General features: G+C 58.4%; 2 protein-coding genes across 2 annotated transcripts in view; one reads left to right on the forward strand and one right to left on the reverse strand.

The window, feature by feature from the left end:
* Window positions 1-6,296, forward strand: part of SNX17 (sorting nexin 17) — a 14,355-nt gene extending 8,059 nt beyond the window's left edge. Inside the window, exons 5-14 of the mRNA XM_029913277.1 lie at window positions 1,161-1,251; window positions 1,657-1,744; window positions 3,029-3,098; window positions 3,209-3,301; window positions 3,585-3,788; window positions 4,481-4,603; window positions 4,986-5,063; window positions 5,257-5,331; window positions 5,400-5,441; window positions 5,532-6,296. Of these exons, the coding sequence (XP_029769137.1) occupies window positions 1,161-1,251; window positions 1,657-1,744; window positions 3,029-3,098; window positions 3,209-3,301; window positions 3,585-3,788; window positions 4,481-4,603; window positions 4,986-5,063; window positions 5,257-5,331; window positions 5,400-5,441; window positions 5,532-5,651 (984 nt within the window). The 3' untranslated portion in view covers window positions 5,652-6,296. The remainder of the gene's footprint in view (window positions 1-1,160; window positions 1,252-1,656; window positions 1,745-3,028; window positions 3,099-3,208; window positions 3,302-3,584; window positions 3,789-4,480; window positions 4,604-4,985; window positions 5,064-5,256; window positions 5,332-5,399; window positions 5,442-5,531) is intronic.
* A 1,090-nt stretch (window positions 6,297-7,386) lies between these two features.
* On the reverse strand, window positions 7,387-22,406 carry ZNF513 (zinc finger protein 513). Its single transcript, XM_024194673.3, has 3 exons — window positions 22,251-22,406; window positions 8,701-9,288; window positions 7,387-8,302 (listed from the first exon to the last, which is right to left on the reverse strand). Exons 1-3 carry the CDS (start codon window positions 22,273-22,275, stop codon window positions 7,554-7,556), a joined length of 1,362 nt encoding a protein of 453 aa, XP_024050441.2. The 5' UTR covers window positions 22,276-22,406; the 3' UTR covers window positions 7,387-7,553.
* Between the last annotated feature and the right edge of the window lie 1,484 nt (window positions 22,407-23,890).

Genomic DNA, 23,890 nt, shown 5'->3' on the forward strand with positions numbered 1-23,890 from the left:
AAAGCAGCTATCAAATCCCCCCTCATTCTTCTCTTCTGCAGACTAAACAATCCCAGTTCCCTCAGCCTCTCCTCATAAGTCATGTGCTCCAGCCCCCTAATCATTTTTGTTGCCCTCCACTGGACTCTTTCCAATTTTTCCACATCCTTCTTGTAGTGTGGGGCCCAAAACTGAACACAGTACTCCAGATGAGGTCTCACCAATGCCGAATAGAGGGGAACGATCACGTCCCTCGATCTGCTGGCAATGCCCCTACTTATACAGCCCAAAATGCCGTTAGCCTTCTTGGCAACAAGAGCACACTGTCGACCCATATCCAGCTTCTCGTCCACTGTGACCCCTAGGTCCTTTTCTGCAGAACTGTTGCCTAGCCATTCGGTCCCTAGTCTGTAGCAGTGCATGGGATTCTTCTGTCCTAAGTGCAGGACTCTGCACTTGTCCTTGTTGAACCTCATCAGATTTCTTTTGGCCCAATCCTCTAATTTGTCTAGGTCCCTCTGTATCCGATCCCTACCCTCCAGTGTATCTACCACTCCTCCCAGTTTAGTGTCATCTGCAAACTTGCTGAGAGTGCAGTCCACACCATCCTCCAGACCATTAATGAAGATATTGAACAAAACCGGCCCCAGGACCGAGCCTTGGGGCACTCCGCTTGAAACCGGCTGCCAGCTAGACATGGAGCCATTGATCACTACCCGTTGAGCCCGATGATCCACCCAGGCTGTCTCTGGGGTTGCTCACCAGCCCCCCCTCCCCGGCTGTTTCTCCAGAGCCGTCCGTGTGCTTGTCCCGTGCTGCCCCTTGCCCCGTAGCAGGGCTGCCGTGGCAGGCCAGCCTAGGGGAGTGGGCATGGCAGGGCACCAGCCCCCCCTTCCGGTGCCCCAGCATGGCCCCCCACAGGCAGGGTGAAACACGGGGAGCCGCCTGGCTTGGCCCTTGCTGGCACGAGGGGGGCTCTGCCCCACCCCAGACTGGTGCCAGCTCTGAAGGGCTTTGGGTGGGGCTGGGGAATGCCGTCTGGGGTGCCCAGCACCCTTGTGGCTTCCTGCCCCAGCGGGGCCCCTTGGCAGCCTGGCTGGAAGCAGAACGCGGTGGGGTCTGCCAGCCCTGGGCCGGGCTCAGGGGCTGCGGGAAGAGGTGACTTTCTGCTCGCTCCCCAGGCTGTCGCCTCCAAGCTAGATCTGCCCGAGGACCTAGTCGGCTACTTCAGCCTCTTCCTGGCGAGAGAAGCCACGGACGGAGCCTTTTCCTGTGAGTGCCTCCCTCCTGGGGGGCTGCAGCTGGGGAGCCCCGTGGTGGGGGAAGGAAGGGCAGGGTGCCATGTGTGGGGCAGGCCCCTGGGAAGGGAGGGGACAGCCCTTGGGGGGTGGGGAAGGGCAGGGCGCCATGTGTGAGACAGGGAGGGGACAGCCCCAGTGAGCTGTGGGGGAGGGAAGGGCAGGGTGCTGTGGGGGTGGCAGGCCCCTGGGAAGGGAGGGCAGGGCGCCGGGCAGGCCCCTGGGGAGGGAGGGCAGGGTGCCGGGCGCGGGCCAGGCCCCGGGGAGGGAGGGCAGGGTGCTGTGGGGGGGCGGGCAGGGAGGAGACAGCTCTCCTGCTCTCAGAGGAGTCCCTGGTCCGGCTGAGCTGTGGGGTCTGAGCGCTGCTTTTCCTGGGCAGTCATGAGGAAGCTGCAGGAGTTCGAGCTGCCGTACGTGTCTGTCACCAGCCTCCGCAGCCCCGAGTACAAGATCATCCTGCGCAAGAGGTGAGTGGCTCGGCCGGCCGGGCTGCCCGGGGCAGGGACCTCGCTGGGCCCACGGCAACCCCCTGGCTTGTCTGCCCATGGTGTCCCCAAGCCTGGCCCAGTGTCCCTGGGGAGTGAGGAGCAAGGCTGGGCCTCTCCGCTGCAGGGATTTGTGACACTTCGTGCCCTGTTCTCCGGGGCGCTGCCTGGCCGCGCTTTCCCTAGCACAGGTCACGCGCCCCGGGTCTCACCATGGCGCTCTGCCGCACGCCCCGCGGAGACCCGCCCCGCCCAGGAGCAGCACACCCAGTGCCTGTCGGCAGGGCGCCCTTAGCTCAGTCTGGCCAGCCATGCGCAAGGCCGGCCGTGCTGGTGGGAGCAACGCTCCAACGCCACGCTCTTCCGAGAGCCGTTTCTCTCCCTGGGCCCTTGTCTCTGACCCGCCCGCATTCCCGGCTGGCTGTAACTGCGCTGGGTTCGCCTGCTCGGGAGCTTTGGCTCCCAGGTGTGCCAATGGCCTCCCACAATACGGTTTGGTCACTTCGCTCCTGTTGACTCAGCCAGCGTCTCCACTCGGGCTGATTCCAGCCAGTTCTCATTAAAGTAGCTGCTCTCGCCCAGGTGGCATCCGTGACGCTTGGCCATGCCTCGTTCCCTTTCGCACTCAGCCCTGGTCTGCATGACAGAATTGCTGTGGTGTAAGCGTGTCGTGGAGGGGTGTGAATGAGCCACACCCTGAGCGACGGAGTTACGCCGTGTAGCCAGCGCTACGTTGGCGTGGAGTTAGTGAGCCGGTGGGAGAGCTGTAAATCTGTAGTGCAGACCTGCCCCCAGTGTGCAGAGAGAGCAGGGAACACTGAGCCACATGCACAGGCCATAAAATCTCACCAAAAAAGTCCCGTGTCACACCTGGGGCCTGACCAGGCCCCCCACGGCCCAGCACGGAGAATGAGAGCCGGGCCTAGCTACCGGAAAAGCCCTGGGCCCCAGGAAGATCGGACAGACACGGGGACAGAGCTTGAACCACGGGGGTCACTGCAGCTGGGCTGGGCGCTGGCTGCCCAGGACGGACTCTGCTGGAACGGGCCCAGTCTCAGGAGGCGGTGAGGCCGCGTGGCTCACCGAGGGGCTCCTCCCAGAGCCGTTCCAGAGCCCCGACCCTGTGGGTCCGTGACCATGTTGGTGGCCTGTGGAGAGCAGTGACGGCTGGGGTCACTCCACAGCCCAGCTCCCCGAACGCCAGTCCAGCCTGTGGTCTGCTGGGTTCGCCCCGCCCCAGCTGACACCGCGCTCCTTCTCTCCTAGTTACTGGGATTCTTCCTACGACGACGACGTCATGGAGCAGCGGGTGGGGCTGAACTTGCTGTATGCGCAGGTGAGTGTCCACTCTGGCAGGGCGCTCCAAGCCAGCCAGGCCCTCGGGCCCCGTGTCTGCTGCGGGGCCCAGCCCCACACAGCCTGCTCAAGGCCTCTGCTCCTTCGCAGACTGTCTCGGACATAGAACGCGGCTGGATCCTCGTCAGCAAGGAGCAGCACCGGCAGCTCAAGTCCCTGCAGGAGAAGGTCTCCAAGAAGGAGGTGGGTGAGCGGGGCGGGGGGCGGGGAAGGGAGCTGGGTTCACGCTGGCACCAGGGGTCTCGAGGAGGGTCTGAGGGGAGAGGCGGAGCCGGCTCAGGGTCTGTGGCCACTGGGCCCACTCCTTCACTCCTGCAGTCGGAGTCTGGAGGCTCCCCCAGCCCCTGACCGTGCCCCAGGCCGGGAACAGCTGGGCAGAGGTGCCCCAGGCCAGTGGCAGGGAGGGTCCTTGGGCCTGGGCAAGGGGTGAGCCTGGCAGTGAACCTGTGCCCGGCTCTGCCTGCAGTTCATCCGCCTGGCGCAGACCCTGAAGTACTACGGCTATCTCAAGTTCGAGCCCTGCGTCACCGACTTCCCCGAGAAGGGCTGCCAGGTCATCGTCAGCGCCGGCAACAGTGAGCTGAATTTCCAGGTGCGGCTGCCCAGCGAGCAGATCAAAGAGGGCAGCTTCAAGGTGACGCGCATGCGGTGCTGGCGGGTCACGTCCTCGGTAAGTGCCCCTCGCCCGCCGCGCCTCGGGTCAGGCCCTCTGCGGAGCTAGGGGGTACCCGTCAGTCCGTCTGGCTCACCCACCGTGCCAACCCGGCCCCTCGCCCGCCGCGGCTCGGCTCACGCCCTCCTGCGAAGCTAGGGGGGTACCCATCAGTCCGTCTGGCTCACCCACCGTGCCAACCTGGCCCCTCGCCCGCCGCGGTTCGGCTCAGGCCCTCTGCGGAGCTAGGGGGATACCCGTCAGTCCGTCTGGCTCACCCACCATGCCAACCTGGCCCCCCGCCCGCCGCGGCTCGGCTCAGGCCCTCTGCGGAGCTAGGGGGTACCCGTCAGTCCGTCTGGCTCACCCACCGTGCCAGCCAGAACCCTCGCCCGCCTGCCCGCCATGGCTCGGCTCATGCCCTCCTGTGTGTGTGTGTGGGATGCCTGTGAGGTAGGGGTCTTTGGCGGGGTGCCTGTGACTGTAGGGGAGGGGTTTTAGGGGGAGGGGTGGGGGGTCTGTGGGGGGTGCCTGTGACTGCGGGGAGGGGGGGGTCTGTTGCTGTTTCATTGCTGTGGCAGAAAGACTGCCTGAGGAGCTGGGCAGCCTCTCTCTGTCCCATCACTGCCCTCCACCCCGTTGACCCTGGGACTCTGGCTGTGACACAAGGGCCCTGCTGGGGCCACCAGCCTCACCCTCCTCTTCCTCAGGTTCCCACGAGCACCGGGCCGCCGGGGAGCAGCCCAGGGAAAGCGGAGGTGAAGCTGGAACTGGCCTTCGAGTACCTGATGAGCAAGGACCGGCTGCAGTGGGTCACCATCACCAGCCCCCAGGTAGGGCCAGCTGCCAGCCTCCCCCGGGCTGCAGGGGCTCTGCCAGCTGGTCTACGCTGCTCCCAGACAGGGCCGGCTCCAGGCACCAGCTTGTCAAGCAGGTGCTTGGGGCGGCCGCTCCGGAGAGGGGCGGCACGTCCAGGTATTCGGCAGCAATTCGGCGGCCGGTCCCTCACTCCGCCTGGGACCGAAGGACCTCCCGCCGAATTGCCGCCGCAGATCGTGATCGCGGCTTTTTGTTTTTTGTTTTGGCTGCTTGGGGCGGCCAAAACCCTGGAGCCGGCCCTGCTCCCAGAGCTCCGTGGCTGGGTGGGAAGGGCTGTGCTCTGGGGGAGATGGGGGCCTGTTCGAGGCTGGCTGTGACGGGTGCTGTCTCCCCCAGGCTATCATGCTGAGCATCTGCCTGCAGTCCATGGTGGATGAGCTGATGGTGAAGAAGTCTGGCGGCAGCATCCGCAAGGTGAGGGGGTGGCTGGGAAGGGAGTGAGCTTGTCCCTCTTGCATTGCTACCACCTCAGCCCCCCTTGGAGTCCCATGGCTGGTTCTCCCCAGGCCCCCTGGCTGCTCCGGCTGTCCACCCCCCTCCGGGGCCTGTGTGGCCACCCAGCTGTCCCCCACCCCTTGCTGAGCTGCTCTCGTCTGCTTTCCCCCAGATGTTCCGCAGGCGAGCAAACGGGGCCCTGCGGCGCTCAGACAGCCAGCAAGCTGTGAAATCCCCACCCCTGCTGGTAAGTGCAGCCCCCCGCCTCCCCTCCCTGCCCTGCCTGCCCACGCTGACCCGTGTCTGTCTCTGCAGGACTCGCCCGATGGCAGCCGGGAGCCCATGCTCAAACTCTCGGTGAGTAACTCATCACGTCCTGGGGGGCGGGTCCCGCTGCGCAGGCGGGCGGGCGCGCGCATGGCTCTAACCTGCCCTCCCTCCCCGCAGAGCAAGCTCACCTCCGTCAGCCTGCGGGGCATCAGCCACTCCGGCTCCGCCAGCGACCTGGGTGCCAACGACTTCCACGGCAACTACGCCTTCGAGGGGATCGGCGACGAGGACCTGTAGCCTGCTCCGCCCTCTCCTGCCGCCCGCGGCCAGCGCGGCTCTGGGGAACATCCCATGTGCCTCTGCCGGGTTACCAGCCGCCTGCCCCTCCCCACTTCAACCCCTTCCACCCACCATTGCCTTGGGGGGGAGCCACCTCCCCGCTGCTGCTGCCACCTTCCTGAGGGCGGCCCCTTGCCCAGGCTCAGCCCACGGAGCCCATTTCACAGGGGGAACAACGCTCTTGCACACGGCCCCCATCAGGACGTGGGCTGGTCAGCGCCACGAGGCAGCTGCCCCACCCCTGCAGGAGGGCTCAGTGGCCTGGGGCCAGGACTGGCCTGTAGCTTGCACTTAGAGCCAGTCCGAGGGCTGGCTGCCATGGGAGGTGGAGGCCTGGGGCTGTTCCCATGGCGACAGACACCTCCCGGCCTCCATACATGCCAAATTAGCAGCTAGGCCTTTGCACAAAGAACAATGGACGAAGTTCAGCATTGGCTGCAGGCTGGCGCTCTGCCTGCCGCCGCTAACCCGCTCATAGCCGCCAGCGTAGTCGCCGAGGCTTGTAACCTGTAGCGCTCTGCTGTTTACAGGGGGACTGGAGCATGAATGGACATTAGCCACTGTTTACAGACTGCAGTGATTAAAGCAGATCATGATTGGTAACCGGTGTGTGGCTGTGGAGTGGGGTGGCCTTGCCCAGGCTGTGGGGCTCGGAGGGGTGCGGGGAGGGAGGGCAGCTGGGCCCCCGGCACCGACCCCCTGTAGGTCCATGCCCTGGTCGGCTGAGCCAGAGCCCCAGCGGGTGACTTTAAATCCCTGTGCCTGCGTTGGAGCAGGGGGCACAGGCCCTGTGCCCGTGCTGTGGGGCCAGGCTCCCGGCTGAGCGCACATACCGCCGCAAGCCAGGGACGCTTGGGGCCGTGTGACATCAGCACTTACATGGCGTCGCACTCGGGCAGAAACGGCAGCAGTGCTGCTGTGACCCCTTTGCTGGACCCCCCTGAGCCGCTCTTGGCTGTGCCTGGGGGACAAGGAGCTCAGTATCGCTCGCCCCCCTGGGCTTGGCCAGATGCCGCTCTGCACCCCAAAGAGTGAGGCCAGCTACCCAAACTGACTTTAATGCTTTTATACACAATATAAATTACACAGCCTTGAGATGCACCCCGGGTCGGGGGGCCAGGCCAGCCTCCCCCCCGCCCCTCCCTCCCTGCTGCACCCGAGGATGCTGGAGGAGGGAAGGGGCCACGCTCAGTGGTCACTGACAAGGCTGCCGCGCGCTGCCCGGGCAGAGGCCGGCTGGTGGCAGCAGCTGAGCGGTGCCCTGGAGCACTTGGCCTCCTAGCCCCAGAGCCCCCATTGCCCAGGCAGAACTGCTCCAAGGAACAGCTGTGTATGATTGGGGGGGGGGGGGTCTGTTCCCTCCCCCGACAGCAGCTACACACAGCTGGGGCGCTGCTTGGCCTGAACCTCACGGGACAGAGGAGGGGTCCCCAACCCAGCCCTCTAGTGCCTACTGGGGGCTCAGACTCCATGGGCGCGGGGAGGACGCAAGGTGGCAGCCATTGCCCGGCCCTGCAGGACGCAGAGACTTTTATTCCAAGCAGTGACACTGCTGGCCACGGTTGGGGTGAGGAGCTTGGGTTACTGGGCAGCAATGGGTCTGAGTTCCGCTTCCCACGGCCCAGGCCAGGCCCAGCCTGTCTGAGGGGGGAACCTGCAGCACTGCTGGGCCCTGCCCCCATGGCCAGGCCCCGCCCCCATGGCCAGGCCCCCCCAGCTGCTGCGTAGGCACTCGCTCCTCCCCATGCCCCCTAGGAAGGGACAGGCCCAGCAAGGCCGTGCCGGCAGGGGGCACTTCCCTCGCTCCCAGCAGCAGCATTTCAGCCCCCGGCCATGCACCTGCTCTGGCAGGCCCAGGTCCTAGGGCAGGGAGGCAGCCGGGGGCGGCAGGGCCAGCCGGGGCTTGGCACTCGGGGGGCTGGCCCAACCCTCAGCAGCAGGGCCGTGGATCTTCTGGTGGCGCTTGTAGTTGTCCCAGTGGCCGGTGGTGTAGGGGCAGTGGCGGCAGCGGAACGGCTTCTCACCCGTGTGGCGTAGCATGTGGCGCTTGAGGTTCATGCTCTGGTTGCAGCGGTAGCTGCACAGGCCGCAGCGGAAGGGCTTGTCGCCGGAGTGGATGCGGCCGTGCCGCTTGAGGTTGGCCAGGTTGCCACAGGCGTAGTCGCAGAGCTGGCACTTGTAGGGCCGCTCGCCCGTGTGCACACGCTGGTGTCGCTTGAGGTTGTCCAGGTGGGCGGAGGCGTAGGGGCAGAGGGGGCAGGCAAAGGGCTTCTCGCCGCTGTGCGTCTTCATGTGGCGGGCCAGGTGGTTGGGGTAGTGCGTGGCGAAGGAGCACAGGCTGCAGGAGAAGCCCTTGGCGCCGCTCTCGGGGGGGCTGTCGCCCGGCTCGGCGCTCAGCACGGCCAGGCTGCAGCGGCTGCAGATCTGCTCGACCAGGCTCTCGTCCTGCGCCAAGCCGTCGTCCAGCACCAGCCCGCACATGCGGCAGGTGAAGGGGAAGAGCAGCTCCGGCAAGGCGTCTGTCTCGTCGCCCCGCAGGCGGGCGCAGCCAGGCAGGAGGGGGCTGCCCGCACCGCTCACGTGCAGGCTCAGCTCCGGCAGCAGCGGCTCTGCAGGACAGGGCAGAGGGCAGAGGGCAGCTGTAAGACTGGGGGCGGGGACCTCCTCCCTCCCCCGCCTGCCATGTCCAGCCCGAGCCTCCCTGCCCCTGCTCCCCCCGGCCCACACGTCTCCTCCCCAGAGCGAGTGCCAGGTGGGGAGGGACTGGGCCGAGGAGGGACCTGTCCCGGCTGCTGGATGGTGTTTGAGGTGCAGCGTGTGGGGGGCTCCGTTCCGCCCAGGCGCCCAGACCCCCCAGAGCAGGAGCTGCCCCTGGAGCCTCACTGGAGGCCAGTGACCACACCAGCTTCTCCTGCCAGGGCCCTGCAGCCCTACCCCCACTGGCCCAGCAAGGCTGCCCTGGAGCGGCCTGCTCCGGCCCATGTGCTGGGCATTTCCTGCCCCCTACCTTGGGCCTTGTCCCGGCTGCAGGGCCCCTCCTCCGCCTGGCGATGGCTCAGCATGTGGCGCTTGAGGTTGCGGCTCTGGTTGCAGCGGTAGTCGCAGGCGCTGCACTGGAAGGGCTTGTCCTGGCTGTGGATGCGCTCGTGGCGCCGCAGGTTGCCCAGGCTGCTGCAGGCGAAGCTGCAGGCCTGGCAGCGGTAGGGCCGCTCGCCCGTGTGCGTGCGCTTGTGCCGCGTCAGGTTCACCAGCTGGGCCGAGGCATAGTCGCAATGCGGGCACTTGAAAGGCTTCTCGCCGTTGTGGGTCTTCATGTGGCGCTTGAGGTGGCTGGAGTAGTGGGAGGCGAAGGGGCAGAGCTGGCAGGAGTAGACCACACGCTGGCCCCGGCCCTCCTCGGCCCCCGCACACTGCGGGCAGCTCTGCCCCAAGCGCACGGCCAGCTGTAGGCCACACTGAGGGCAAGGCAGGGCTGGGGGGCCAGGCTCCCGCCCCTCCTCGGGGTCACTCTCCACGCTCAGCTGCCGGTAGCTGGAGTAGTCGTCGTCGCTCAGCGAGTAGGCCGGGATGGTGATCTTCCCCACCAGGGAGTCCACTGCAAACGCCGCAGGGAGAGGGGAGCAGTCAGCGCAGAGGCCACACACCCCCAGCAGCCACCCACAAGCCCCTCCCCTCTGGGCTGGACACAAGAACGGCCAGGCTGGGTCAGCCCTGTGTCCTGTCTTCTGACAGCGGCCGGTGCCAGACGCTTTAGTGGGAATGGCCATGATCTAGGGAGCCTGACCCTGTCGTCAGTCCCAGCAGCTGGCAGCCAGAGGCTAGGGGACACCCAGCGTGTGGGGCTGCGTCCTGACCATGTTGGCTAACAGCCATTGATGGACCTGTCCTCTAGGAACTTCTCTCGTTCTTTTTGACCCCTATTACAGTCTTGGCCTTCACAACATCCGGCGGTCGACTCTGTTATGTGAAAAAGAACTTCCTTTTGTGTGTTTTAAACCTGCTGCCTAGTAATTTCATTTGGTGACCCCTAGTTCTTGTGTTATGAGAAAGAGTAAATAACACTTCCTTATTCAATTTCTCCACACCAGTCATGATTTTATAGACCTCTATCATATCCCCCCCCTTAGTCGTCTCTTTTCCAAGCTGAAAAGTCCCAGGCTTGTTAATCTCTCCTCATACAGAAGCCGTTCCAGACCCCTAATAATTTTTGTTGCTCTTTTCCATACCTTTTCCCATTCCAATAGATTTTTTTTGAGATGGGGCAACTACATCTGCACGCAGAATTCAAGATGTGGGTGTACCAGGGGTTTATATAGAGGCAATATGATATTTTCTGTCTTATTATCCAGCCCTCTCCTAATGGTTCCTACATTCTGTTCGCCTCTTTGACTGCCGCTGCACACTGAGTGGATGTTTTCTGAGAACTATCTATGACTCCACAATCTCTTTCTTAAAGGGCAACAGCTAATTTAGACCCCGTCATTTTATATGTATAGGTGGGATTATGGTTTCCAATGTGCATTACTTTGCACTGATCAACACTGAATTTCACCTGCCATTTTCTTGCCCGGTCACCCAGTTTTGTGAGAGCTTTTTGTAGCTCTTTGCAGTCTGCTTTGGACTTTGCCACCTCAGTGCTTACATCTTTTCCCCCACATCATTTAGGAATGTGTTGAAGGGCACTGGTCCCAGTGCAGGAGCCCCCCCGGAATAGCCATCCATGAGCCCTTCCCCTTTGGGCAGTGCCCACCCACCAGGCCACAGAGGCATTTGCACAGGACACCCCAGCAGACACCAGTTCCCAACAGATGGGCCTGCCCACGCAGGACCCCCACTCCGTGGAACTGCAGTGGTTCCCTCTACACCTGCTGGCCAGGCCCTCAGAGAGGCCATTAAACCAGCATGAGAGCTGGCAAGGGGGCTGGCTGGACCTGCACTGACCGCCCACAGAGCAGGGTCTCCCCATGGCAAGGGCACAGCCGAAGCTAGGCAGCTGAGCTGAGAACCGTCCCTGCAGTGCCCAAGCTGGACAGATGGCAGTCAGGGGCAATGCCAATGTGCCCCATGCTGTCCTGCTGGCAGCCTGGGCCAAGGGAGCACAGGGCTGGCATCCAGTGGCCACTGGAGCAGGAGACAGATGCAGACAGCTGCACTCCAGGCCCTGAGAGGCGCAGGAGCAGCCCACGGACACACTGGGCCAGCGAGCTCACGGAAATGCCATCTTCCCAGACAGCACTGCTTCTCCAACAGAGCCGAACCCCAGTGCCTGCCACTGGCTCCTCAAGCCCTCCCCCTCCCGTCTCCGCAGCTCCCTGCATGGGGCCTCGCTGCTTGTTCCAGAAAATGGATAAAACCCCTGGGACCATCCCCTATCCCAGATGCAGAGGTTTCCTGTCTGTTCTCTTCCTCTAACTCCAGTGACCCCATCCAGCCTCCTCATCTGCCTTGTGCTCACTCTCATCCCCACCCTCTCCTCAGGCTCCAGCCAGGACCAGCCGGCTTTAGTTTCTCCCCCCTTAAAAACCCATTTGCCTCTCCCACTACCACCCCAGCTCTGTTCCCCCCTTCATCAGTAAGCTCACTGAATACACAGTGCTGGGGAGGAGCCGGTGGCCATGGTACATGTAGGTACCAATGACATAGGGAAGGACAGGACAGAGGTCCTGGAGCCCAAAGTTGGCTGCTAGGTAAGAGACTGAAGTTCAGGACCTCCATGGTAGCCATTCTCTGAAATGCTTCCAGTTCCACGCGCAGGGCCAGTTAGACAGGCAGAACTGCAGGGTCTCACTGCGTGGATGAGACGATGGTGTAGGGAGGAGGGGTTTAGATTTATTAGGAGGGAGGAGCCTGTACAAGCAGGATGGGCTCCACCCACACCAAAATGGAACCAGATTGCTGGCATGTCAGATTAAAAAGGTCATAGAGGAGTTTCTAAACTAAGGGCTGGGGGAAAGCCGACAGGTGCGGAGGAGCACGTGATTCGGACAGAGGCATCCCTTAGGGGAGGATCCATTAACAGGGATTCTCTATAGCCTAGTAAAGGGGAGAGGACAGAAATTGATAAAGTGCAGGCAGGAGTCAAACAAGAGAGAGAGTCCCATTCAATGACATCACAACAAGGCAGACAACTAAATATTGACAAATTTTATAAGTGCTTGTTTACAAATGCAAGAAGTCTAAATAGTAAGATGGGTGAACCTGAGTGCCTGGTATTAAATGAGGCTGTTGATATAATAGGAAACATGGAAACTTGGTAGACTGATGATAATCAATGCGACACTGTAATTCCTACACATTTTGTACCCTGGTAGGACAGAACAGGTCGTGCTGGTTGGGGAGGAGCACTATAAGTGAAAAAAAGCATAGAGTAAAAAAATCTTAAATGACTCAAACAGTACTACAGACTCTCTCTCTATGGATAGAAATTCCATGCGTGAATAAGAAGAGTATAGCAGTAGGGATATACTACTGACCACCTGGCCAGGATAGTGATGGAGACTGGGAAATGCTCAGGGCGATTAGAGAGTCTATAAAAATAGAAAATGCAGTAATGGGAGACTTCAACTATCCCCCTATTGACTGGGAACAGGTAACTTCAGGATAGGATGCAAAGAACATTTCTAGACACCATTAATGACTGCCGCTTGGAGCAGCCAGCCCTGGAACCCCCGGGGGAGAGGCAAGTCTTGACTTAGGGCTGCTCTACATGAGGCTGTAAGTCGATCTAACTTGCACTAGGTCAGTCACGTAAGTTACATAACTCAAGTCAACGTACAGTGGTGTCTACCCCCCGCGATGTCGACGGGAGATGCTCTCCCATTAACGTAGCTTCTGCCTCTTGGGGAGATGGAGAACAGACCGTGTCAGGAGAGCGCTCTCCCATCAACTCAGCAGGTCTTCACCAGACCCACTAAATGGACTGCACTGCATCAATCGCAGCAGTGCCGATTTAGCCGGTAGTGTAGGCATGGCCTTTGTCCTAGGTGGCGGCGCACAGGATCTGATCCAAGCGTTGAATGTAGTTGAACTGCTCGGTAATAGTGACCATAATGTAATTAAATGGAACATCCTTCTAGGGGGGAAATACAAAAGAAACCCCCCCCCAGGAGCATTTAACTTCAAAAAGGGAAGTACACAAGAACAAGGCGGCTAGTGAAGTGGAACATAAAAGGAGCACTCACAAGAGTGCATGGAAACTTTTTACCACCTCCCTCACAGAGGCTCAAACCCTACGTACACCTCCCCCGCAAACAAAGGAAACTGTAAGTCACCCAAAAGAACGCCCTCATTGCTAAACGGAGTAAAAGCAGCAGAGAGACAAAGAGACACCCCCTAAAGACTGTAAGTCAAATCTTACTGAGGAAAATAGAAAGGATAAACTCTGACAAGTCGTGGGAAATTTAATTAGGCAGGTAAAAAAAAAAAAGAATATGAAGAGCAACTAGAAAAGACTAAAAAAATTTTTTTGCTATTTTTTTAAGTACATCAGAAGCAGGAGGCCTGCCAGACAAGCAGTAGGACCACTGGACAATCGAGGTGCTAATGGAGCACTCAAGGATGACAAGGCCGTTGCAGACAAGTTACATTAATTCTTTGCATCAGTCTTCACTGCAGATCACCTGAGGGAAATTCCCATACTTCAGCCATTCTTTTTAAGTGACAAATCTGAGGAGCTGTCCCAGATTGAGGTGTCAGTGGAGAAGATTCTGGAACAAATGGATAAATTAGGGAGGAATAGGTCACCAGGACCAGATGGGATTCACCCAAGAGTTCTGAAGAACTAACTGTGGTATGTAACCTATTGCTTAAGTCAGTCTCTGTACCAGATGACTGGAGGATAGTTAATATGATGCCAATTTTTTTAAAAGGACTCCAGAGGCGATCCTGGCAATTACAGGCCGGTAAGCCTGACTTCAGTAACAGGCAAATTGGTTGAAACTATAGGAAAGAACAGAATTATCAGACACAGAGGAACACAATATGTTGGAGGAAGAGTCAACATGGTTTTTGTAAAGGGAAATCCTGCCTCAACAATTAGAATTCTCTGAGGGGCTCAATAAGCATGTGGACAAGGGGGATCCAGTGGATATAGCGTACTTGGACTTTCAGAAAGCCATTGACAAGATCCCTCGCAATGGCTCTTAAGCAAACCTGGGATTAGATTAGGGGGTTAGACTAGATGACTCTTGCAGTCCCTTCTATCCCTAGGATTCTGTAATTCTACGGTAAGAGGGAAGGTCATCTCATGGATCAGTAACTGGTTACAAAACAGGAAATAAGGGACAAGAATAAATGGTCAGTTTTGACAGTGGAGAGAGGTAAATAGCAGGATCCCCCAGGGGTCTGTACTGGGACCAGCGCTGTTCAACATATTCGTAATGATATGGAAAAAGGGGTAAATGATACAAAATTACTCAAGATAGTTAAGTCCGAAGCAGTGCGAGGAGTTCCAAAGGGATCTTACAAAACTGGGTGACTGGGCAACAAAATGCCAGACGAAATTCAGTGTTGACCAATACAAAGTAATGCGCATTGGAAACCAATCTGAACTCTACATACACAATGATGGGGTCTAAATCAGCTGTTACCACTCAAGAAAGATCATGAGGGTATTGTGAACAGTTCTCTGAAAATATCTGCTGCATGTGCAGCAGCAGCCGCCAAAAAAGCTAACCGAATGGTAGGAACCAAAAGGAAAGGGGTAGATAATCAGCCAATAAATATTCTATTGCCACTGTATAAATCCATGGTCCAGCCATACCTTCAATACTGCGAGCAGTTCTGGTTGCCACATCTCAAAAAAAAGATATATTGGAATTTGAAAGAGTAGATAGAAAGGCAGGAAAAATGATTAGGGATATGGAACAGCTTCCACATGAGAAAAGATTAATAAGCCTGACTTTTCAGCTTGGAAAAGAGACGACTAAGGGGGGATATGATTGAGGTCTATAAAATTATGACTGGTGTGGAGAAAGTGAATAAGGAAGTGGTATTTACTCCTTCTCAACAAGAACTGGGGGTCACCCAATGAAATTAATAGGCAGCAGGTTTAAAACAAACAAAAGGAAGTATTTCTTCACATGATGCACAGTCAGCCTGTGGAACTCGTTGCCAGGGGATGCTGTGAAGGCCAAAAGTATAACTGGGTTCATAAATAATTAGATACGGTCACAAAGAATAGGTCCATTAATGGCTACTATCCAAAATAGTCAAGGATGGAACCGCATGCTCCAGGTGTCCTACTCCAGGAGGAATTCTGCGCCACTGTGCATGTGCAGAAGGACAAGTGCAGAGTCCTGCACTTAGGACGGAAGAATCCCATGCACTGCTACAGGCTGGGGACCGACTGGCTAAGCAGCAGTTCTGCAGAAAAGGACCTGGGGGTTACAGTGGATGAGAAGATGGATATGAGTCAGCAGTGTGCCCTTGTTGCCAAGAAGGCCAATGGCATATTGGGCTGCATTAGTAGAAGTATTGCTAGCAGATCGAGGGAAGTGATTATTCCCCTCTATTCGGCACTGGTGAGGCCACATCTGGAGTACTGTGTCCAGTTTTGGGCCCCGCACTACAGAAGGGATGTGGACAAATTGGAGAGAGTCAGCGGAGGGCAATGAAAATGATTCATGTGCCCAGCCCCCTACTTATGAGGAGAGGCTGAGGGAACTAGGCCCATTTAGTCTGCAGAAGAGAAGAGTGAGGGGGGATTTGATAGCTGCTTTCAGCTACCTGAAGGGGGGTTCCAAAGAGGATGGAGCTCGGCTGTTCTCAGTGGTGGCAGATGACAGAACAAGGAGCAATGGTCTCAAGTTGCAGTGGGGGAGGTCTAGGTTGGATATTAGGAAACACTATTTCCCTAGGAGGGTGGTGAAGCACTGGAATGGGTTACCTAGGGAGGTGGTGGAATCCTAGAATATCGGGGTGGAAGTGACATCAGGAGGTATCTAGTCCAACCCTCTGCTCAAAGCAGGCCCAATCCCCAGACAGATTTTTGCCCCGATCCCTAAATGGCCCCCTCAAGGATTGAACTCACAACCCTGGGTTTAGCAGGCCAATGCTCAAACCACTGAGCTATCCCCCCCATCCTTAGAGGATTTTAAGGCCTGGCTTGACAAAGCCCTGGCTGGGATGATTTAGTTGGGGATTGGTCCTGCTTTGAGAAGGGGGTTGGACTAGATGACCTCCTGAGGTCTCTTCCAACCCTAATCTTCTATGATTCATGTCCCCTGCAGATCCCCCCCATCCCCAAAAATAGATTCAGCAGGGGAGGTGCTGCAGTTACACCTTTTGGCCACCAGGGGCTGCTGTGGCACCAGAAGAGAGGGCAGCTGGCTCGGGGCTGAAGGAGCTGCAGAGAGGGAGGGGGCCAGGTGAGAGGCAGGATATAGGGGAGGATGACCAGAGTGGGACACATGGAGCTTCTGGGGGAGGACGGACCACAGATTGGGGTTCAGAAGGGCCAGTGGGGGGGACAAACCAGGGAGGGGCACAAGAGCCAGTGAGATGGCAGCATTGAGCCAGGGGCAGAATGGGGGTGCAGGGATACTGGGGATGGGGGGGAAGTGGCCAAGTGGGGGTGTAGAAACACATGGGGGAGAGAAGGTGCAGTGACACATGGGGACAGGGCAGATGTGTCTGACTGAATGGGAGAGGCTGGGGTCAGCCAGGGTCTGCATGGGGAGGCCCCCCAACTCCCAAACCTCCCCCCTCCCTGCCAAAAAAACCCCTGTTCCATACTTCTCCCACCCACACCCAACAACCCTCCAGGTTCACTCCCAGGCTCCTGCCCAGCAGTTACTTCCCTCTCCCTCAGCTCCTCCGTTACCCCGACTCCCCCCAGCCTTTGCACTGCTTCTGAGGGGGGCGGGAAATCCGGTTCTGTATTGTAGTTTAAATGAATTACTACTCAGAGCTCTGTATTAATATGCCTAGTAAGGAATCTATTTGTCAAAAAACATTTCCTGAATCTTTTTTGTTGCCAGTATTGTTACAGACATACTTGCTGACAGGTATTTTGAAATAAATTACCAAAATAATTGAAGCTGGCATGATTATATTGTGTTATTTTGACAAATAGAAGATGCAGAATTTTAAAATATTGCACGCAGAATTTTTATTTTTTTGGCACAGAATTCCACCAGGAGTAGTGCCCCTAACCCTCTGACTGGGACTGGACGACAGGGGATGGATCACTCGATAACTGCTCTGTTCATTCCCTCTGGAGCATCTGTCACCGGCCACTATTTCTCTGACCCAGTATGGCCGTTCTTATGTTCACTTTCTACAATATCAGTCTGGAGTTCCTCTCCTCAACTCCATCAGAGACCCTCTCTGACCTTGCTTCCATCCCTTACTCTCCACTGAACCTGCTCTTGCTGAAATCTCTGATGACCTCTCCCTAGCCAAAGCTCAGAACCAGCGCTCCATCTTCACCCTCCTTGAGCTGTTAGCCGCCTTTCACCTGCTGACCATGCTCCTCTGCTTGCAGCCTTGTCTTGCCTTGGTTTCCATGACTCTGTTCTCTCCTGGTTCTCCTACTGCTCCATTTGCTCCTTCAGCACGTCCTCTGGAGGATCCTCTTCTCTTTCTGTGGGGGTTCCACAGGGCTCTGTCCTTGGTCCCCTTCTCTTCTCCCCGCACACCTTATTAGCTAAAGTGCAACATGGCGAAAAGAGCTTCTTAATCTTCCCCATGTCATCTGCCTGCTACCTCCTGTCTCGATCGCTGAGGACACCTCCACCATCCAGCTGTCACTCAGGCCCATCACCTGAGCATCGTCTTCGACTCGGACCTTGTTCTAGGCCCTCACTTGCAGGCTGTGTCTAAATCTTGCCGATTCTTTCTGCACAACAGCGCTTGGATCCAGCCTAATCTGTCCATCCGCCCAACTAAAACCTTCCGCCAGGCTCACATCTCAGTTACTGCAACATCCTGCCCTCCGGCCTTGACAAAGGCAACCTTGTCCCACTCCGATCCATTCAGAATTCTGCTGCAAAGACCTCTGTCCTAGTCTGGCGCACTCTGACCATGTCCCTCTACTGGCTCCCCCTTCTCTAGTGCACCAAACCATCTGTGCAGGGCCTAGAAAGCGAAGACAAGCAATTTCTCTCTCACAATCGAAGGTCGACACCTGCTGCTGATCAAGCACTAGCACCCACTTGTTACATTTTAAACAAGTACCCCAGTGTTTTCTCCCTGGCTGCCTCTCACTTGGGGGGTTCCCTGCCAAGTTCCACTAAACTCATTACCCTCCTTCAGCGCCCGCTTTGCTCTGAGGCCTACGAAAGCCCGACAAAGGGTAGCCTGCTGGTGGGCTCAGCCCACTGCCCATCATGCTGACCAATACCGTCGCACTGTTCCCTTGTACCCCCACCGTTGTCTGTGTCCACTTCTTGTCTTAGGCAGTCAGCACCTTGGGACAGGGTGTTCTGGCTGTACAGCCCCTAGCACAATGGGAGCCTGGTCCATAGGTAGGCTCCTAGGCACGATGGGAACACAAATGACTAATATGAAGAGGGGCTGTCTTCATGGACAATGCCCACCCTGGCACAGGTGTCAAAGTAGGTCGCTAAATGATGGGGGCAGGTCAAACATACCGAGCAATTGGAATTGCTTGCGAAACTGGGCTCACTAACCCAGCCAACTGTACAATCCTGCATCCAGGGACAGCGAGTTACAGCTCGGGGGGCTGTCCTGAGGGCAGAGAGTCAGAACAGGACTTGTATCTATTCAGACCCCTAACTGACCACGTGCTCCCAGCGGGATGCTCCACTGGAACAACCGGCCGAGGGCTGCGGTGGATTCTCCAGCCCTTCCCGTTTTTAGGCCCAGGCTTGGCGTATGTCTACAAGCGCCGTTCTAGCTCTGCTGGAAGTTCTGGAGCCAAGGCAGGACTCACTGGGCGGGTTCTCTGGCCTGCGTGATGCAGGAGGTCCGACTAGATGATCACAATGGTCCCTTCCAACGAGAGAGCTCTGCATCCTCGGTGACCATCCCAGAAACAGCCTATGTGCTGCAGGGACCCACACGTGAACTGCTGTGGGGCCAAGAGCAGGCTGGAGAACAGGCCCACTCGCACAGCAGCAGCGCCCGCGGGATCTGCCCAGGGGAGGCCGAGGGACAGCTCTGGTTAGAGCAGGCCCCAGCGTGACCAGCTCTGGGGAACCTGCCAAGGCTCCTGCACTGTTTAGTACGGAGGGCCCAGCCCTTGTGCCAGTGCTGAGCTCTCCTCTCACCCACTGCACTGGGAGCCCATGTACTGCTTGGCAATGACACGTGCTGGGCCTCGTCCAAGCCCCATGCCGAGGGCTAGCGAACACCAGGAGGGGTGGGGCCAGCAGCCACACGGGCATGCAGTGCAAGCCCGATCAGCACACCCAGCTGAGCACACAGCCCAGCCTCTGCACCACTAACCCCCAGAAACCTTTGTAGCATCTTTGTACTTTGCCCCCAGAGACCCTGGAGTGCTCTGCAGAGGTCAGGGCTGCTATCCTGTCTGCGGATAGGGGCAAGGAGGCACAGAGTGCGGGACTTGCCACAGGTCAGTGACAGAGGCAGGAAGACATCCGGGCTGCCGGCCCAGGGCCCCATCCACAGGGGGACACGGTCTCTTATGGCCACCCGCCTAAATGACATCTCTGCATAGCTCTTCACTGCTGGGGTAATGGAGACTCCTCCAGCAACATTACTCTGCTGATTGGAGCTCAGAGATCTAAGGCCATTGCAGCCAGTGAGTGTGACCATCTGCAGAACAGGCCACAGACCCTCCTCCAGGGACTCCTGCATCAAGCCCAGAACTGTTGGCCTGAGCCGGAGCAGATCTTCAAAAAACAAGAGTGCCCCGTCTTCTAACTTCTCCCAGGGCTGGAGAATCCCCCACACCCCCGGCCAGGTGTCCCACGGTTAATCCCCCTCACTGGGAAACACCTGCACCTTATTTCCAAGCGGAATTTCTCCAGTTTTAGCTCCCAGCCACTGGCTCTCCTTTTGCCTTTGTCTGCCAGACTGAAGAGCCGTCTGCTAGGAGAATCTCCTCCCCAGGCAGGTCCTTCCAGATCACGCTCTAAGTCACCTCTTCACTTTCCCTTGCTTGAGCTAAATAAACTGAGCTTCGTCAGTCTCTCACTGCAAAGCAGGCTTTCCAGATCTCAAATCATTCTTGTGGCTCTTCACGGAACCCCTTCCAATTCATCAATATCCTGTTTGCAGTGTGGACGCGGCATCCAGCGACGGTTTCACATACAGAGGTAATACCACCTGCCTGTTTATACATCTGAGGATCACGTTTAGCCTCTTCACTGCAGCGTGGCCCTGGGAGCTGATGTTCAGCTGGCCCACAAGTCCTTTCCCGAGTCACTGCTTTCCGGAAGCTCCTCTGGCTCGTGAGCAGGACAACGCTCTGTGCTGGTAGATAGACAACCTTGCATTTGGCAGTGTTAGAGACAGATGTTGTTGCAATGACCCCTGTCGCTGCAGGATCCCACTGATGCCTGGCAGGGCCTTGCGAGGATGCCAGGGCCAGGGAGCTCTGCTTGGTGCACAGACATTACAAATGTGCAGCTGGGAGGCGCAGCTCCGAGAAGCCAGGAATCCATCTATCATCTAAGGGTTTTATAAGGCCATGCATCGCACCAGCCAAGCATCTTCCAGCTGCACCCTCCGGGATTCTCTTTTCAGGGCCAGGACTCTGCTTGGGGCAGGTCTGGGGGAGTTGGGCGCAGGTGGGAAGAGAGGAGGGTGTTCCACCTGTGGCGGACAGGCTTTCTGAGAGAGGAAGACTTGGCAGCATTTCCTAGATGACCGGAGGTCACATTCCCCTATCTCTTCTGGAATTTTGTTCCTTAGCCAGGTCCCCTCAGCTGCAAATGCTCTGCCATGCTGTTCCGGCACCCTGAGCTGCACTGGCCCAGAACAGCACAGCTCTTGGGGTGGTTCAGCGATAAATTCGGTCGGTGATGTGCCTAGGGCTTGATCCATTGACAGTACAGAGCTGGGACTGCCCCCGAGCACGTGCATTACAGCAGTCTACAGTTACAGAAGCATGTGCTGTTTTACCAAGGGACTGTGTCTCATTCAGTGCACAGGATGAATGGACAGGGAATGAAGCAGCTGTTCAATATTTCTGTTTATTCTCCTAATTCAGCACGTGAGCCGCTCCCTCATTTACTGCACACCATCCAGACGTGGAATGACTGACTGCCTCCTGGGCTTGTGTGTGATACTTATCCCTGGCGTCTCGGAGCCCAGCAAGCATTCCTTCACCCCCCCACCCTCCCGTTTTACAGACCGGGATCCCAGGCACAGACAGGCTCCTGGCTGATTTATGCTGGGCTTTCTGCACTGACGTAGCTGTGCCCGGGCAGATGCCCAAGGTAGATGCCAACCCTGGTCACCACACGAGCGCAGCACACACACACTAGGGGAGAAAAACCCCAAAGGTCATGGCCCGCAGCCCCAGGGCAGGAAGAGAATCCAGATCTTTGGGGTCTGTCCCATCCGGGGCTCCTCCGCCAGCACACTCCTGGCTCTGCCACCTGACACAGGAATTGCAGTCCCCACAACCCTGCCCGGCAAACTCGCCACGGCCCTGCAGTGACAGGTAGCACGTGACACCGTCCCTAGTTATGGGCACGAAGGGTGCCCAGACGACCGTAGCTCTCTCATGTCTTGACCTCGTCCACGCGCTCTCGCAGTCTCTCTGGACTTGCCTGTGCTTTTCACAGTGACAAACAAAAACCCTACCAGAGGCCAGGCAGCTCGGCCCCCCACCCAACCCATTTCATAAGGAAGAAAGCAGGCCTGCTCCTGGGCCCTGCCTCACTTGGAAGGCACCATCACAGACCCCTGCCTTTCCTCTGCACAGAGCTCAGCAGTCGTGCGCTTGTCCCACAGGAACCCGGGCCACCTCCGAGGGAGTGGAACTCCCAAGCCCAGAGCGAGAGGTCAGACCCACCCCATCCACCTCTCTCCCGACCTAGGCAAGCGCCCGCCCAGCCTCCGCCCGGGTCCCAGCTAATCAGGCCCCTGGGCAGCATGATGGCAGATACAAGGCAATGTAGCCAAGGGTGGGTGAGGCACATGCCCTGCCCGGCCTCTCCCCACCCAGAACCTCAGGGGTCCAGGGGACACACATCAGGGTACTGGGTCCTGCGGGCAGTGCTCCCTTATGGCTCCAGGGGGCTCTGGAGACAGAGCTTCATAACTCCAGCTCCACCAGAAGCCCTAGCAGTTGCCGTCAGGAAACACAGAGGCTGGGATGGGGGTGACTGCAGGGAAGAGCCTGTGCCAGGGCCCCAGGACCAACTTCCTCCCCAAAACCCTGAGCACAGGGCCAGCTTCCCCCTCCCGCCCCCACCTCCAACCAGCAACAGCTGCTGCTGCCTGGACTACCAGCCTCCCAGTGGCCAGCAGAGAGAGCCAGCCACTCCCTCCTCCTGAGTGCAGGCCCCGCGCTGGGGTCTAGCGGAGAGCTGCTCTCACCCAGGTCCAATGAAGGCGCCTCCCCCGTCACCGCAGGCCTGGAGGTTCCCTCTGGAAAACACACACAGCCCATAGACAAACCTTCCGAGTCTTTCTCAAAGCCCATGATCCTGTCGCTGCTGTCCTCAAACTCCAGGTCCTGGCCCAGGAGCAGGTCACTCTGCAGCACCAGACCCCCTCCTGGCGTCTCCTCGAGAGTGTCTTCAGTGTCCACTGCAACACACGGAGCGCCAGCCAGTTACTGCTGGGGCACAAGGAAATGCGCTATCACAGGCTGAGGACTTGAGTGCCCAGCTCTCTTCCTTGCCGCCGCACAACCATGGGAGGCACGGGGAACGGATGTTACCACTGGCGTCCGGGAGCCAGGGCTGGGCCCAGCCACATGGGGAACCGGGGCTTTGGCAGTGGCTCCAGGGAGAGTCCTCCACATGCTACCAGCTGCATGTGAAGTGCCCTCCAAGCCTCCCATCCTACAGCACGGGGGGAAAGGTGAAACCCTCGGTCCCGATACCCCTACTCAGGCTGCCTTCAGTGTCCTGGATCAGAGCTCCCACAGCACGTAGGGGAGCTAGGCAAGACAAGGGAAGACTGGGGCAGCAGAGTGAAACAAATGCGGGCACCTTCCTTTCCCTGTGCAGCAGGGACTTCACACCCGCTTCCTGCGTGAAGAGAAAATGAGACCCGAGGGGATCGGAGAAACACTGACGGGCGGTAGAGGAGCCAGCCACCCAGCCAGCCCTGCATGGTGGAGCACACCAATGCCCTCAGGCCACTCTGCAGGGCAGAAGCACTGCATTAAAAGGTCCAGGCACACCCCGCACGCAGGCCGTGGCTTCTCAGTTAGCCAGTGACAGCTAAGGGCCTAGCCAGCACTGTGACCACCTACACACAATTAGCAGTGCTGGTCCCAACAGGGTGGGGGAAACCGGCAAGCTCTGTCCCCACACCCCAAAGCCCAACGCCTCTGCAGACAAGCAGCAACGCTGACAGGAGACTCAGGTGACCAGATTAGATTTCATTTCACCAGGGAGTTGTCAGTGCAGTCCAGGGGACGCTGAGCACAGCTGGGTGTTGGGAGAGAGAGTGCGCTGGCTTGCGTGAGCCCCAGGACGTGCAGCTTTCACCCCACTGCATGGCAACTGGACTATCTGCAGTCCTGACCTGGCCCAATGTCTGCGGCCCCTGAGCCACGCCAGCTTTCGCTCCCATGGTGCTGGTGGGGAACTGAAACTCAAAGCGACTGGCCCAGGGCCACACAGGGAGCCCTTGGCAGAGCACAGACTGGCTCCCAGGACAGCATCCTGCCCATGCAAGTTATTCCACCAAAGCCCACTGGGGCTCAGGTCAGATCTTGGGTTCTGCCGTTCCACACACCCTTTCCTGCTCGTCCCCTGCCACATGGAGGCCTTCAGGAGAGGAGCGTGGAGCCATCTGCCTTGTACATTTCACCGGGAGGGGAGGAAGAACAGCTTCCCCGATGGCTACTCCCCACCTGCTAAGAATGGGAAGAAATCAGAGATTCTGCTGCCTGAAAGGAACCGCTCACACGGCTCCTCTACCAGGGCTAGGGAGCTGCCCACCTATCCCCCCCCCGCACAAGGGCTCTCTCCCAGGCTGCGGCTGCACCACGAGCGAGTGCGAGTATCAATAGCCGTGTGGCTGCAGCAGCCTGGGTAGCGGCAGCAGAGGCACGGCCTGGCTGTGCCAAGTACCTGCCCATC

The sequence above is a fragment of the Terrapene carolina genome, unplaced genomic scaffold (genome assembly GCF_002925995.2).
Source record: "Terrapene carolina triunguis isolate 2854851 unplaced genomic scaffold, T_m_triunguis-2.0 Scaffold569, whole genome shotgun sequence".
NCBI classification, from domain to species: Eukaryota; Metazoa; Chordata; order Testudines; family Emydidae; genus Terrapene; species Terrapene triunguis.